Below are 17455 nucleotides of genomic sequence, written 5' to 3' on the forward strand. Positions count from 1 at the left end.
TGGTGTTATTTTTTAAGGGATGTTATCATTTTTGCACCTCCTCTCCGTGAAATGTAGTAAAGAAATGTGTCTTGTGTCATTGTTTCAGAGAGAGTGGTTTTCAAGGAGCCTGACCTGTGCATTACTACAGGCTTGAGTCTCAATGGTAGACTGTTTATAGTGCCTCGAGAACATCTAGATGCCCTGGTAAGTATGATTGTTTCGATGTCTTTCTAGGATAATAAAAGCGAGCCCCGATAACACAGCTGGTAGAGTGTTCGCTTCGTGAGCGGTAGATCCAGGGTCAGTCCTGGATCGAGTCACACCTGAGACTTTGAAAGAGGAAGTTGTAACTCCCTCGCTTGGCGTTCAGCATTAAAGGGATAGTGCAACAACTGGTTGACCTGCATCAGTATAAGGGCTTGGGCGGGGCAGCTTACTTGCCTTCAGTAAGGCGTCGCAGTGAAGCAGCACTAGATAAAAGAGCGGTGGAAATCCGTCCTGCAACAAGGAGGCACATTACATGCTCCCTAAGGATTCCTTCGTCGTTATATGACTGAAATATTGTGAAGTACGTTAAACCCCAAGCACTCACTCACTTGCACGGATAATAAAAACAGTTTTATGGAACATTTCACACAGCTATTAGTTGTGGTGGGTGTGCAGATATACATATTAAATGGAGATGACCTTTCAAACAACATAAAGTGTGTCATTCAACACACCAGCCAATAGATTTACCTCCCAGGACCCAGAGTAATATCATTTCATGCTGTTTATGTCTACAAATTAAAATAATTTGAGTTTGTTTACTTGTTAGATTTGCTTCCTGATTTATATAAAGAACTCTTATTTCGCACAGTTTATAGATATCTCTTTTGTTTTTACAAATTTTGTACTTTACACCCAAACGCCACGACATTAAAAAAGAAACATTTGTTTCAAGATGTCCCAATCTGAGCTCAGTGGTATGATGTCATAATACATGTACAGTAAACTTTTACATTTCTACATCACACAACAATACATACATAGCTTTCACATATCTGGGTCAGCTGCCATGGAATAAGCTTGCCATTGATTGGTCTAAAATTTCATGACCTCTGTAGAGGGAGTAAAACAGAATGGAAGAATGAAATATGCAGTTTTTGCCTCATGTCTTTCAGTTTTGAGGGTAGAATAGACTTTCAGCACCTTCATCGTGGTGTTTGTTGTGTAACCCAATACCGCTGAACCTTGTTTCGTACCGAGTCAAATATGTACCGAGACTGTGCAGCATTCAAGGGATTTGATGAGTTTAGACCCTTAATTAAACACACATATGTAAATTAAAAACGAAGCCCAATACTGGTTATTGTTGGATTTTGTGGGTAATTAAAACGCACAAGTATAGATCTAGTTACTGTGTTTAAATTGAGGTCTCAGAGGTAATCGATTTTTATTTAATAAATTTACCAGGTTCCTTCTTAAAATACATATTTTTTAATGTTCTATATGATGGGACAAGAGAGCATACATGTAGTACACATGTAAGGTGATTTCATTGTCATCAGATCAAAGACTTTAAAAATGGTAGTTGTTGCTAACTCGCCTGGCGCTCAGAACTCAGAGGTTAGAGCAAGGAAACATGAGCGGTTGGCGCACTATGAGTATAGTGAGATCAAACCTGGGTTGGGTCATTATAGTGTGACTGGGTGGAGTGTCATGTCTGGTGTCTTCAGCATGATACTTCAGTAACGACAGCACTTGGCGACATTGACTCGCCCTGCCACAAGGAAACACAATATATCTGCACACACCTAAGACTCCTTCTTATCATGTGACTGAAAAAACTGTGGAGTAAGACTCCAAAAATACAAACATAAATACCCAAGTATACTCCCAAACCTAACCCATGCACTAAGCCTCCGGCAGAAACTTTCACCTCATTGTAGACTGCTAACTGCATGCGCTAAATGTATCACCATGTAGTCTGTGCTATCTACTGATTTCAGACACCGTTGCCTGAGCAGGAGGGTCCTACGTCTGGGTCTGGCGCTGTCTTGGACCTGTTCAGCTCCCGGGAGATGGCCTATCAGATGACTCTGTATGACTGGGAGCTGTTCAGCTGTCTGCATGAGGTAACACTGTCATAGGCTATATGCACTTCACCGCAGTTCTCAAAAATACTGTATTTTACCTAAAGTTTAGCCTGTAAAAAGGCCTCGAAATGACACTTTTGATTTCCTCATTTATCTTTAATTTTCCTGATAAGATTTTAATCAAACTTCAGAAATAAAAAGACTTAATTGGCCCTGTAAGGTGGAATGAATCCATCAGAATCAACCAAAATATGTCACTAGAAAAAAAAGCTGAATTTTAGGTGAGACACAATACGGGGAGTTTTTTACTTGCATTATGGTGTAAGATTATTCTGACACATGAAAAAGAAACCCAATCAAACGCTGGCTCACTCAACCAATAAAAGATTATTCTGACACATGAAAAAGAAACCCAATCAAACGCTGGCTCACTCAACCAATAAAAGATTATTCTGACACATGAAAAAGAAACCCAATCAAACGCTGGCTCACTCAACCAATAAAAGATTATTCTGACACATGAAAAAGAAATCCAATCAAACCTTGGCTCACCCAACCAATAAAAGTCTTCCTGTCCCTGGAGCCTGTATCAATCTCAAGGTCACAGGGTCAATCTCAAGGTCAACCAGCTCTGGCTGGTTTGGCTGCAGATGTAATTTAGGAAGTTTGTTGAATAGGCGACTATTAGGATGATAGGATAATAGGTAATAGGATTACTCCGAGGCCTCTGGTTTGCCCCGGCTCCAACCTTGAACCTGTGCAAAAAGTTCAGGGCCCTGAGTTTCATAAAGCTGTCATACATGTACGATAATCGCACATATAGAACAGATATAGATATGGTACAGTAATAGCGATGCATAGAACATTGTACCACAGATGTGTGATAAATAAAACCCAGAACTCTTGGAAATGGGATAAACCCACAATCAAATAAATAAATAACAATGAATAACGATACTTCTCTGCTTTTTTTCTCTTATGATTTAACCTTGTACTACACCAGTATGTTGTTCTTGCTGGGCATGCAGTCACTATGCCAGTCTGTTTTGTTATTCTGCCTGGTGTGAATGCCACAGACCTTTAGATTTGACAGAGGTCATTTGAAAGGTCAAAGATATACTGGATGAAGCGTTCTTTTTATTACTAAAACAGCTTATTTGGGCATGACGGTATTTGGTTTCATTTGTTGTTATTATTATTTGTTTGTTTTTGTATTTTCAGTATGAGCTGATATATTTAGTGTTTGGGCGTCACAAGTTCGGTAAAATTACAGCTAACCTGGACCTGTTCCTGCGGAGATTTAACGAGGTTCAGTTCTGGGTTGTCACGGAGATGTGCCTGAGTCAGAACGTCAGTCGGAGAGTTCAGCTGCTGCGTAAATTCATCAAACTGGCATCCTAGTAAGTAACCATGGTAACCAGGTCTCCTGATTCACCATTGTTTTATGTGTATCTACATTTTAGGCACTGGTATAGTATACTTGTTTAAGCTTCAACCAATTATCACATAGTCCCGCAGACTCTGCCTGGTTTTCTCCCATTGTGAAATATTCTTCAGTGCGACTTAAAACACCAATTAAATAAATAAAGGAATAATAGCCTATTGGATGCATTTTGAACAGTGGAACTGTGAGCTACAGGTACAGGTAGGTATTTGAAGTAATCTAATATGGATCTCTGTGCTACAAGAGTGGTATTTGCAAATTTCCCTCCTTTTTTACCTCCAGTTGCAGAGAGTACCAGAATTTGAACTCCTTCTTTGCCATTGTCATGGGGCTCAGTAACATAGCTGTGAGTCGGCTGTCTCAAACATGGGAGGTAAGTTGTCTCCCTTGTGGAGCTCTTTTCTACCTAGAAAACTGGCCTCAGACCCCCATTAATTTTCCGTAAGCGACAATATTAACGTCTAGCGCTGTAGCTCAGTCCCAAACATTCCGTGGCCAATAAGCTTTGGTGCATACCTGGCCCAGCCTATGAGAAACAAGGCATAAAAATCTTGACATAGGTTGACCGTCAAAATCTGGACCTTTCCATGCCGGCAGCTGGGAGGCGTGCCTAGCAACGCCAAGGGGATGTCACTCGCAGCCTCATCACTATCTCACACCTTGTGTCCTCTCGTCCAGAATTTCAAACTTTCATCAATAAAGCTCATATCTCCTCAAAGTTTAGATAGTTTCCAGCATTTTAATACCAAGCATGCACCTGTACACCAAACATGGCTGCCTGGGAGCGAAAAAAGACTTTATACCCTAAAATACACAGAACTACAATCGTCCCTACCGAAAAATGGAAGTTGTAATAGGGGCCTGTGTCCATGTTATGGAGTTATTGGGCAAATTTTTTATGTACATGTAAGGTGATTTTGCAGCCTGTATGACTTCATCCTACATGTACATCACATGTTATAATTCATGCAGGACTTATATGCATGTGGGATTTTTTTCATTTGGCATGTTCATCAACAGTTATGGCCCTCAAGAATCTTTGAGTTTTTTGTGCCATCAGTGTTCTTATGGCATGGGTGGAAATAAGCTGTTAGCAATACTAGAACAGTCATTTGGCTCGGTCTTACATGAAGTTTATAGGAGATCTCTTACCTTTTACCATTATGGCATGCTGTGCAGGTCTGTGAGTTACATAGGGGAAAGTTTGTCAGTTGCCAGTGAACGGCAGGTGCTTGGTTAACTTTGAACTTTCCAGTTTCCTCCACAGCAGTTGTATATTGAAATACTACTCCACCCCTAAAGAGAAATCAGGCGCAGATATCAAAATGACATGACGAATATCCCACGGAGCAGAGCTAACACCACGGTTCAAAAAGATTCTCTATAAATTTCTCTGTTTAACCCTTTTAAGTGAATAGTCTTCTGAAACAAAATTCTTGACAGTTTTCATAAAATTTTCCTGTGGTGATGAATCAGGCAGATATGATGTCGAGCAAGGCAGTTACATATATGCTGGAATGGCGTCATGCACACGTGAAAATATACATGTATGAGGTGATATTGGCTATACTTTAAGGGTGGGTGAAGTCATGATGTCGCATGAGGCAAATTTGGAAAAGGCAGAAAACTTCTGTTTCCGTATTATCTTCTGAAACTAAAAACAGCAGTTTTAATACAAAGCAATTTTTGTTTTTAGAGTTTAGGAAAGCATTTCAAACTACCTTGATCCTTATCATTTAATCCTACTTTTAAGGAGTAGCTAGTTAAGTGAAATACTTCTGAGTACATAATTAAAGCCAACAATTAATTGTAATCAAATCTGATTTCTTGCAGAAACTTCCCAGCAAATTCAAGCGAACGTTTGCAGAGTTTGAGACGACAATGGACCCGTCCAGAAATCACCGTGTGTACCGCCTGTCTGTGACCAAACTGAACCCTCCCATCATTCCATTTATGCCGCTGCTCATGAAAGGTGAGGTGTGCCTGTAGATTTGAAGGCACACGTGTTTCGTATTTATGCCAATGTGGTGAAACAGCAGACATAATTGTTGTGTGGTCATACCCAACAAACCTATAAATCTTCAGTTAATCAGTCAGAACCATAAGTGGAAAGGTCTGCCCACAACCTGCAGATGGTTGTGGGTTTCACCCGGGCTCTGCCCGGTTTCCACCCACCATAATGCTGGCCGTTGTCATATAAGTGAAATATTCTTGAGTACGGCGTAAAACAATCCAATACCAATACCAATCAAATTAATCAAATAAATAATCAGTCAGAAAGCTGGGTTGGCCAACTGCAGCAAATTCTTATTTCGATGTGTAGGACCGATGTATTTGCAGGTTTTATCTCATTAATATGTCACACATGCACGGGAAAGTCTAACAACACATATGAATGACTTGTCTTTATTCTCAAATTAGTATTTTTCCCTGTCTGCCCAATGTTAATCCCTACTGTAGGAGGGACTTAGACTGCTAGAACTGTCAATTGTAAGCGTGCATGTAACACTGTTCCTTGCTGAACAGCATTTAACGTACAGTACATATGGAGAGACCATCACATGCAACAACACAAATATATATATACTGGTATAACAAATTCTTTGTTTACTGTTTCAGCTACTATATATAGGGCCTAACTGTAGATGATGAATCAGATATTTATTTACCTGATGGATGTTCACTGTATGTTTAGGCCTGTACACTACATTTGGTCTAAAAGGCTTTGCTGAGGTCATTTACCTCAATAAATCCGAGATAGCTTTAAACTGGTTTAGATCCAACCTTCATTGGGTATTTTATGTTTGTGTTTTCTGAAATTATGGGAAATGCATCAGAATGAGGTGTTAGTTCCTAGCTTCCTCAACCTTTTTCACATATGAAATTAAGAGCAACTTTCAGTGCAGTTTTATGAACATTTTTAATTTGATTTTATAGACAAAACTACATCGGTTGGATTGGCCAATTTCAGGGCTTCACAAAAAGTATAACTTTACCAGTTCACACAGAATAATGCCTTCAGAATATGACTGAATAAAATCCTTGCAAACCTGTAAGAAGGTTGTAGAATTACAGTAGTTTATTATGGAACACTGTACACGTTAAGGCGCAGTGGTTTCCTCTATGCTTTGTCAATTTTCTTGTGTCACTCTTATATTAAAATATCTGGAGAGCAATGTGAACAAACAATGAAAAAACAGTTTCCTGGGTGACTACTGAATGATAAATGTGCCATTTTTTTTTCCTGGCAGACATGACTTTCACACATGAAGGAAACAAGACATACTTTGATGGTTTAGTAAACTTTGAAAAAATGGTAAGTGGTCACATCATGTTTGTTTGACATGAGACACTTCACAGTAGATTTATATGTATATGTGTGAATGCACAAAACCCGTTCAAAAATTTTCTTCTACCTGTTTGTAGTTTTAATAAACATTGATTGTTTCATGTAGGCCTGTAATAATCACTGTAAATCAACGTAAGAATAATCTCGAAGAAAAATTTGGGGCCTCCGTGGACGAGGGGGTTAGCACGTCAGCGCTGCACAACGACCCAGGAGCCTCTCATCATTAGGGCCGCTGTGAGTTCAAGTCCAGGTCATGCTGGCTTTCTCCAGGTCCGTATGTGGAAAGGTCTGTCAGTAACCTGTGGATGGTCGTGGGTTTCCCCCGGGCTCTATCCAGTCTCCTCCCAAAATAATGCTGGTCATCGTATAATTGAAATATTCTTCAGTACGGCGTAAAACACCGATTAAATAAATAAATTAATACGTGTAAAGAATAAATGTGCAAGCCACGTTTTATGTTGGCTGATGAGCAATGATAACTGGAAGTTTCTTTCTTTATTTAGTTTGCATTGTTTATGCCCATAAAAATACTTTCAGGACTGTTTGGTTTCAGGTACACTTTGATTAAGAACTAGCATGGGCTTAACAAAGTATTTGTTGAAATAAGTAGAATCGAAAAACACCAGTCAGAGGAAAAAATATAGTTGAAGAAGATGAACATGACATTGAGAACGTAATGTTGAAATTCTTGTGCGTTATGTTTTGATTATTTTCAGCATATGATTGCTCAAACAATGAGAACTGTGAGATTCTGTCGCAGTCAGCCTCTAGGTGAGTACATGTCGAACTCAGTGAACGACAAAATACACTGTGTTGTCTGATATGAAAACCAAGAAAACATGAGACTGACAAATTATATGTACATTTTATACTGCAAAGTGATGAAGTTGAAAATCAATGTAAAGGTTTTTCTTTTTTAAAATTCCAAGAGAAAGAAGGAATGATAATACATGTACATGTATTTTGTTAGCACATCAGCAGTAATAATAACGCAGCAAATGCTTGTCAGAGGCAAACATTCCTTTTCCAGCTTACAGTGACCTCACATTAAACATGTTTAAGACAGAAATATATCACATTGGCCACTGATATATTCTGACATTGTTTAAGTTTTGTTACTAAAAAATTTTGATGTAAGTGGCTTGAGGTTTTCCTTAAAGAAACGACCACCAGAAGGACTTTACAGTTGATACTGATATTGCAGAAGGTTTCCTGCAAATACTTTCTGATGTAACACTCTATCACCTTCTCAGAAGATTTACCAATGTGGTGGCTGTGAGTTCAAGTCCAGCTAATGCTGGCTTCCTCTCCGGCCGTAACTGGGAAGGTCTGGCAGCAACCTGCGGATGATCGTGGGTTTTCCCTGGGCTCTGCCCGGCTTCCTCCCACCATAATGCTGCCCACCGTCATATAAGTGAAATATTCTTGAGTACGGCGTTAAACTCCAATCAAATAAATAAATAAATCTCAGAAGATTACCAGTAAAACATATACTGCTATGTTGTTGTTGTCAGATCTGGAATACCCTCCTTCCACGAAGCCTTCCTCAGATGTCAGCTCTTATGTCAGGTAAGTCAGCTAATCTTTAAGTCAACAAAAATTTGTTGTCTCTTTAAACCGCCTTTGAGATTTAGAGTGGGGTTTACAGCACAGACTAGAATATCATCTTTAACTTCTTGTTCAAATCACCGAGACTCTTTGCTAAGGACTTGTACACTTTCATTACAAAAAGTGTGACCAGAGTTAGGTGGTTGGAATACTGCAGAATCATTGCCACTAGATGAGGGTTTCATATTTTGTTTCATATGGTTACATAGAGGTTTTTGAGTTTCTCCAATGTAGGTTTCATTACATGATGGACAACTGAATGCTTTTTTTGTGTGTGATTGTTATCTTTTCCCAAGTCCTGGACTTTAGTTAATGATAGCTTTAGCCCCGTTCTGTAGGGTTTTGATGACTCCCAGTTTCTGATTTAATGGATGGTGTATATGGAAATCAAGGTACAGGTCCGTGTGTGTTGGTTTACAGTACACTGTAACATCAAACCCATTGACAGATATTCAAGTGTCCAAAAACGGAAGTTGGCCATCTGCCATCCATTCCATAGTGAATTTTACATTGCTATCCAAATCATTAAGAAAGGAGAAAAACTTGTAAGGCTACATCCGATAATCTTTACCGATATGTCTTTGTTTTGGGTATTATAGATGTTTCATATTTTCTATTTTTTTATACTCGTGACCTGTGGCCAATTTTACAAAGAAGTTAGAACTTAGATAAACCTCTCCTAATATCCATCGGAGCCTCTGTGGCCAAGGTTGTCAGCTTGCCAGCGCAGCGCAATGATCCAGGAGCCTCTCACCAATGTGGTGACTGTGAGTTCAAGTTCAGCTCATGCGCGCCCCCACTCCGGTGGTATGTTTGAAGGTCTTCCAGCAACCCTCGGATGCTTGCGGGTTTCCCCCGCGCTATGACGGGTTTCCTTCTGCCGTAATGCCGACGGCTGTCATACAAGGGAAATATTCTTGATTAAAAAGTGAAAAAAACAATCAAATAAGGTAAATAAATCAAAAGTTAGCATCCATAACAAGATTTGCTGAAGACAAAAACTTCACCAATGCAAATGTGCTTGCTGCAGCATAACTCACCCATGGGGCCTCTTACACATAGGGATCTAAGTTGATAAACTGCCTACCATGACGATATGTTTTCACTGTGTGTCACGATGGTAGTTACAACAAACTGAGCCTATGATCGCTTTGTGCAAGCAGCCTCTAGTCCTGTTGCATTCAAAAATGTAGGGGGCCTCCGTGGCAGAGGGTGTTAACATGCCACCATGGTGCAATGAGCCAGGAGCCACTCACCGATGCAGTCACAGTGAGTTCCAATCCAAGTCTTGCTTGCTTCCTGTCCGGTCGTATGTGGGAAGGTCTGCTAAACTCTAACAGGTTTCCTGTCATCATAATGCTGGGCACCATTGTATTAGTGAAATATTCCTGAGTACGGCGTAAAACACCAATCAAATAAATAAATCAAAACTATATAGACATATACCACGCAAGTCTCCATGTTATTTCTACTACAAGTTATCTTTCCTGTTTTTCTGTAGGTAAGAGATTCTAGTTATTGATCTGAACATTACAGATGTGTTTATTTTCTCCGCAGAAATCTCCAAGTCATAGACAACCAAAGGATCCTCACACAACTCTCTCACAAGCTGGAACCAAAGCGAACCTAATCCAACCCCAGTGTCATTAGTGGACTCACCTCAGTGGAGGCCAGAAGCGCTCACTGTTAGAGGTGTGAGTGGAAAACACGAGTGTGCCAGAAATCTTAGATGATTCTGATTCGCAGGACAAATATGGCATATGAAACATCTGTTTTCCTATTATGTGGCAGGTAGTTGCTTGTTAGTGATTTTAGAATTGCCTTTTTCACAGCACGGAAATCAAATGCAGGTCCACAAAATCCAGATTGCAATTTTCAAACATATTTCAGTCATTATTAATGAACATGTATCAAGTATGCTACCATGTTTGAGCAGGGCCCCACCAGATTACCTCCCTTGAGTTGACTCTCTTGTATAAATAAGGTTGTTGGGTGGGACGTCTGAAAGTAGTGGCAAGATTCAAAATGGAAGTATTCTGAGGTGAAGACCGACATCTACCAGATGCAACCCTGAGGAATTACAACAGACAGCTTTGTCTGAAAAGCATTGACTGATCTCATGATAAATCTGCGCCTCTCAGTGGCTAATATCGTGATTTTGTACATTCTGTCGTTTGGAAAGTATTTGTTGTCATCCTGATATACACGTATCCTACAGTTTGCATTCTTCACAATGTCACACTTTAAAGTGATAGACAGCACCTAACTGTGTGTGTCCACTGAAAGATTACCATTCAAAGTATCCTAAACTGGCATTAGATTTTTTTTTTTTTTTTTTTTGATGTTTTTCAACCCAGTAGAAGTTTAGTGAAACTTCGTCTTGTTACAGCTTCAGCACGTCTCCATTATTGAAAGCAAGGCGATGTCACATTTATTCTAGCTCTCTTATGTCGAGGGTATTTCCTGTATAATAGTTTAAGCTATAGCCTATGGCAGGTTAAAGTTGTGGAGCAAGTGGTGAATGGCTTTCTCTGAAGTTGGACATACTGGAAGGATATTTCTTCCACTGCTTGAACTGTTCATACATTAGACCTACTATATCTTTTATACAGTTTGCGAGTAGCCTGCAGATGCGCGGCTGTGGTATTCCTAGTTCAGGTCGTGGCCGCTGAAGGGGTTGTGCAGGTACCAGTAATTCTGACCCCTACCAAATCTGATACACCTGGAAAAAAAATCTAAGCACCACTGAGGCTGATCTAGGCATTCGACTGTCGCTGGATTTTATGCTGTAATTTTGTAGTGGTGGCTTCATTGATGAGAGTTGTGCTGACCTAGTTATCGCGGACGTCAGAGCAAGCATCTGGGCTTAAGCACAGCATTTCAGTGATTTTAGTGTATTTTATGAAAGAAAACGCTAACATCTCTTGTATGCAAAAAACACAAAGGGCAAAATTCAAATTCTTTAGTTCTATTAAATTCAGAGGAAAAAATTATATCATCAGGTTTAATTAATTTTAAGCATTGTCCGATGAGATGTAGTCTTCTCAGCCTTCGGCATCCATTGAATTTTGCACTGACTGACATTTGTTAATTAGCAATTGCATGCTGACTGAATGCTAACATAAACGACAAAAAATGTATTTGTATAAGTTGAACAGCGTGTCTAAGTATTCCTAAGGTTTACTGGGCAGATGAATGCAGTTTGAGCTGAGACGTTATTCTGCTGTCTGACGTAATTTGTGATGCCGTCATTGAATACTAACCGGCTTGCAAATCAACTGATTTTACCTCTGTGGTGGTCCGTAAATGACACAGACCTGTCCCACAACACTCTGTGAAATGGCCCCTCAGCTACACGTAACGAAACGATCTCAAACAGATGTCTTATGCCCAATTTCTGTGTTATCATATGTCACTTCATTGAGTGAATGGGTTAAGGCTACATTACAGCTTAGGCCACCCAGTCTGATAGCGTCGTGTTTGATTGGATAAAATTCTCCGCAGGTTGTGTAGTACACGTATTGTTATTTTGTTCTACACGTTATTCCATAAAATCTCATTAAAATAATAGAGTATGACACTTTTTTAGAAAGCTTGAATATCTTGCTTTCAACTAAAATATGTTTTAGACGGGTGCTGTCTTGTCCTTTAATAGTCTTACACAGCAAAAACTAATCTAGTGTAAACTCACAGCTGCTGCATGACAAGGGAGGTAATTCTTTTTAGACATACAGATGTTTAATGTACAGCATAGATCCAAAATATAACTATATTTGTATTCTATACTAAAAGCCCAAGTTGGCAATCCCAGCTTTGAGTTAGTTGGCCTGATCTGTTTCATTTATTTGGATCAAGCTTTTAAAGAGTTTAGCCCATTGGCCTTACTCACTTTTGCTGCACCCATAATTTTCCAAGAATTTGAATTTGATTTCGTTTATGAGGCTTGTGATTGTTTGGGAGAGGAAACATCAAACATTCCAATTATTTCAAAGAAAACTTTGAGTGCGAGCAAGAAGTACATCTACCTGTATGTCCTTTGTTGTCGGATAAGTGAAATGTTATGGAGTATGGTGTAAAACACTTTTCAGATAGATAAATCTTTTCCTTGAAACACTTACATGTATATGAAAGCTGTACTTCATAAGTCTTGCCATCTTGCTGAGTACATGTTTTTTACATGTACAAGATATATATGGTGCGATTTTGTGGATTAAAGAAAAAAAAAACGGATGTTAAGTCATCTGCTGTACTAATCAAGCTGATAACACATAAATGAATGTTTCACTAGACAGTTTTACAAATGTTGCTGTACTGGGTCTGATCTAAATGGATTCTGCCCTGGAATGATCCCAATTAAATTGATCAAATATTATTTATTATATAAGAAATCCACCAACTTTTTGTTACAGTATTAATTCCAAAAAGGAGATTTGAGCTGCCGCTAAATTTTGTGTGATCATTTTAATAAAACAAAAATTAAAAAAAAATGGTTTACATAATGATGAAAAAGAGTGAAGAGAATACAATAAAAATTTAGTAACAATGGAAAGTCATTAATTAATCATGCAGTTGGCAGAATTTTGAAAACAGTTGTGACAGAATTTAGTACAATTATGAGGTGTTGCCATCAAATTTATAAAACATGAGAAAGCTGCTCTCATCATGGACTGAAGTAAACTCTGTCTACAAAACGCTGATAAAACCTAAGGAAAAGAATTTTAGCCATTCAAGTATTAACTATAGAATAAACCCAGCAAACATACAAATGTACAGCACCATTTTAAAACTAGAATTCGTTACATATTCTGAAATGGATAGAAAAAAGAGGGAACTATTTCTTCTTGAACACCTATGTTAAATGTGGCGTGCTCTGTTTTTCCTCTGGCATTATTTATTTATTTGATTTATTTAATTGGTGTTTCACGCCATACTCAAGAATATTTCACTTACACGACGACGGCCAGCATTATGGTGGGTGAAAACCGGGTAGAGCCCGGGGGAAACCCATGACCATCTGCAAGTTGCTGGCAGACCTTCCCACGTATGGCCGGAGAGGAAGCCAGCATGAGCTGGACTTAAACTCACAGTGACCGCACACTCACCTTGAATTGGTGAGAGATTCCTGGGTCATTACGCTGGGCTGGCGCGCTAACCAATTTAGCCACGGAGGCCCCTCCTCTGGCATTATGCTGAATGTGAATGGAAACGCCAAGTCCATATCTTTGACATGCCCAAATTCCTCAAACTTTTCGGATATGAAAGATCAGCTTTCAGTCCAATTTATGTACATTTTTAATTGATTTTGAAGACAAAACTACATTGGTTGGATTGGCCCATTACAGGGGTTCACAAAAAGTATAATTAAAAATTTATCAATCAACACAGAATAATGTCTCCCGAATATGCTTGAATAAACACCTTACACTCGTGCAAAATGGTTGAAGAATTACAGTAGGTGTTTGAGCTTCTGACCAGGCTTATTCCAGCACATGATGTTAATATAGGCTACTGATACCTTTGCAGACAATTTCTGAATTTATTGTTGTGGCGTTTCTGAAAGATATATAATGTACATTTTTTGGATGCACTGTGCATTGGGTACCTAACAGGTTATATTCGTGACACTATTCCAGTATTTGTATGTTATTGAAGTGCCACAAGCACGTGTACCCGTAGGTTTCTTGGATCTATACACGAATTATACTGTGCATATGTACAATTGTAGTTTGCACCGCACCATGTGGCTTACCTGAACACTCCGTAGCATCCAGGCTCGTTGTCTGTTGGCCTTAATATTTACCCAGAATGCAGAGTCTATAGATTTTGATATGTTATAGCCTTGTGATGATGATGCTGTTGTTGTTGTTGTTCGACTGTTGTCATTCCATTTCTGGATCACATACCAGTCATTCCCAGAACTATGTATATTACAAGCACACTAACTGACTAAGGTGAATCACTAAAAACTTGTCAGAAATATTTTCACATGCAAGGATATGTTTAAGATTTCTTTCAACCAAAAGCAATAGGAAACAAAAGAACATGTAACTGGATCCCTAACTAAATTCCCTTTCTGTCAACTAAATGAAATCTAATCTATGTTTAGATGAAACTCCTCTGAAGTGAACTATCTAATGCACAGTTTAAGCCAGCTGCTTACTCTTGAAACTCAAGCCAGCTGCTTACTTATGAGGATTAAGCCCGCTGCTTAATCATGAATCTTATGCCAGCTGCAAACTCATGAGGCTTCAGACAGCTGCTTACTCATGAAGCTTAAGCCAGCTGCTTACACATGAAGCTTAAGCCAGCTGCTTACTCTTGAAGCTTAAGCCAGCTGCTTACTCTTGAAGCTTAAGCCAGCTGCTTACTCTTGAAGCTTAAGCCAGCTGCTTACTTATGAATCTTAAGTCAGCTGCTTACTCATGAAGCTTTAGCCAGCTGCTTACTCATGAAGCTTAAGCCAGCTGCTTACTTATGAAGCTTGAAAGTGTTTGAAGCTAGTTTGAGCAGAATGAGCCATGGGCCCAAAAGGCAATTCCATTTAGGTATCATTTTTAATTTAGAATGAATGCTTCAAATTTATGCCAACAGATACACAAGACTCGGTTGAAATTTGTTTCTGTTGCCTGATGGAAGTCATCAACTCTGCCTGTGCAGAATGTCTTCAGAAGAATGAATCTGATAAAATATTCATACCAGATTACTGCAAGTGCCCTTGTTGTACGTTGCAGTTACCACATTATAGTGCTCATATTCATTCACTTCGATGGGTATGACATAACAGAGAGTTGTTGCATGTCTATTATCCTGCGTACACATACTGTGTGTACTGGAGATGCAGATAAGTTGAGTAGTTTTTGTGTTGAACTTCAATAGTTCATGAACAACAGTTGATGTCCTAGTCAAACATCATTGTGCAATTTTGTTGTTATTTATTTACACAGCAGTAGAAGATTTATATGTTGAGTAATAGTCACTTTGTACGTGGGTTTTGTCTCAGAAAAGAATTAATCATTTTAATAATTAAAAGGGGATTCTTATTTCACGTGAATGTGAGGCAGTTATTTCTTGTTGTTGTTGTTTTTGTAAAGCTGCATTACTATTCATCCCTATTTTTGTTTGCTCTTCTTGGCAAATCGATATTTGCTTACCCCATGTATTTATGTATATGTATATGTATATATATATATATATATATATATATATATATATATATATATAATGACTTGTGCTATTAAACCTAGCAGATATATATTACATGATTTTTTTGTCTGAATGTAACAGTACATCTCAAGTCAGTATTATATTTTCCCCCACATAGAATTTTGAACGATGTTTGTTTCCCAGTATTACATGCATAAGGGTGCTGATTCCTGCTATGAAGTACCCGTAGAATGTGAAATCCACGTGCTGTGATCGAGTATCTTGTCTTTTCTTTAATTTTGCAATCTGTGGGAGTGCTTTCTACTTTTACTCTTCATAAATCTTACATCAGCACACATTTATTCTTTTTTAAATTGTGTGTAACCCAATGTATATGGTTTTTTGGGGGGTATTTATTTGTTAGTTTTCTCTTGTTGTTGGTAAATATAGTATTTATATGGCAAGGCTCACAATTGATTATGGTTATTATTTCTGGGTTACATAACTTCATTCCATTTATTGTTCTTCAGAATTGTGTATTTCTATTCAAAACGTTTGAAGGCTATTTGCTTGTATGCGAAATCATATATGACTTTTTATTTACTGATGAAAATATGTCTCTTAGCATTGCCAAATTTGCTGTGACCTGTTATTTTGTATTTACATGACTATTCTATTACATATTCATTTCCATTTATAATAAATCTGTATCACTTTTCCATGTATATATATATATATTATATATATACAGCAAGTATTCCCTTGTCAAAACTTTTTACTGTGTTTCGTATAATGACGGTAATTGAAAGTGGACCACTTTTGTGACTTAGGATTTTAGGTCTGCACTCGGGTGGGACCTTCCGCCAGTGGAGAGTAGACGAAGGGATCATGTTATAGTGTTTGTATGCCATAGATTCTCATCTGTTCCGCCCAATAATGGAATATGTTGACCAACGAATAATGACATTAAAATCTTTTTCTATGCTCACTAGATACAGTGTGTTTGTGAAATCTTTACTGACGATTTATTGTAGAGTTTAATTTCTTTATACTCCAGCTGTACAGGACTGCCAGGAACTTGACCAATGAGTGAATTAATGAATGAATGCTTGGGGTCGTACTTAACAATTTTTGGGTCGTATGACAAGGAGGAGTCATTAGGTGTGTCTACATATACAGTGCCTTCTTGTAGCAGGGCCAGTCTATGCAGCTAAAGTGCTGCTGTCGTTGAAATATCTTGCCAAAGACACCAAACGTGACACCCCACCCAGTCACGTTACACTAACACCGTGTGAACCAGTCTTGTTTCGTTGCTCTAATCTTAATCTGTCAGTGCTGAGCACCAAGCCAGGCAGCAACAAGTACCATTTTGAAAGTCTCTGGTATGACCTGACCAGGTTTGATCTCGTGTCTTCCGACTTCAAGGGGGGCGCTCTAACCTTCAGGCTTCTGATGTGGTCCCCTTGACCAGTAACGCTGTGTTTAGGAGCAAAGCTCCCACTCAGCCACAGCTTTAAGTCAGGAGGTTTATAAGGGGAAGGTTTGGGTTTACAGAAAGCACTGTGGTTTCTTCTATCCATAAACATTATCATTGTGGCATCAGTGCAAAACACTTTCTAGTAGATCCACCGAACAGCTTACATATGTAGTATAATAAATAAGCAAAGTAACTCTGAAGGAATTCATTTTGATGATCTTAGTATTTTGACTTTAATTAAGTCATCCTCAGGAGAAGTGAGGCTGTATATACATGTATACAGTAGGCTCCCAGAAAAGCATAATTAACAAACATGTCTCAAAAGATAAGCCTTGTAATAAATATTTATGATGTGGTTTTACTATCAGTTTGGC

General features: G+C 38.6%; 1 protein-coding gene across 1 annotated transcript in view; it reads left to right on the forward strand.

Annotated features, from left to right (window-relative positions):
- LOC135478333 (rap guanine nucleotide exchange factor 4-like) overlaps positions 1-11267 on the forward strand; it is a 67195-nt gene extending 55928 nt beyond the window's left edge. The window contains exons 20-28 of the mRNA XM_064758613.1: positions 89-186; positions 1974-2099; positions 3282-3460; positions 3787-3877; positions 5338-5476; positions 6756-6820; positions 7570-7624; positions 8368-8422; positions 10019-11267. Of these exons, the coding sequence (XP_064614683.1) occupies positions 89-186; positions 1974-2099; positions 3282-3460; positions 3787-3877; positions 5338-5476; positions 6756-6820; positions 7570-7624; positions 8368-8422; positions 10019-10091 (881 nt within the window). The 3' untranslated portion in view covers positions 10092-11267. The remainder of the gene's footprint in view (positions 1-88; positions 187-1973; positions 2100-3281; positions 3461-3786; positions 3878-5337; positions 5477-6755; positions 6821-7569; positions 7625-8367; positions 8423-10018) is intronic.
- Positions 11268-17455: the final 6188 nt, after the last annotated feature.

This window comes from Liolophura sinensis, chromosome 11 (assembly GCF_032854445.1).
Source record: "Liolophura sinensis isolate JHLJ2023 chromosome 11, CUHK_Ljap_v2, whole genome shotgun sequence".
Classification (NCBI taxonomy): Eukaryota; Metazoa; Mollusca; class Polyplacophora; order Chitonida; family Chitonidae; genus Liolophura; species Liolophura sinensis.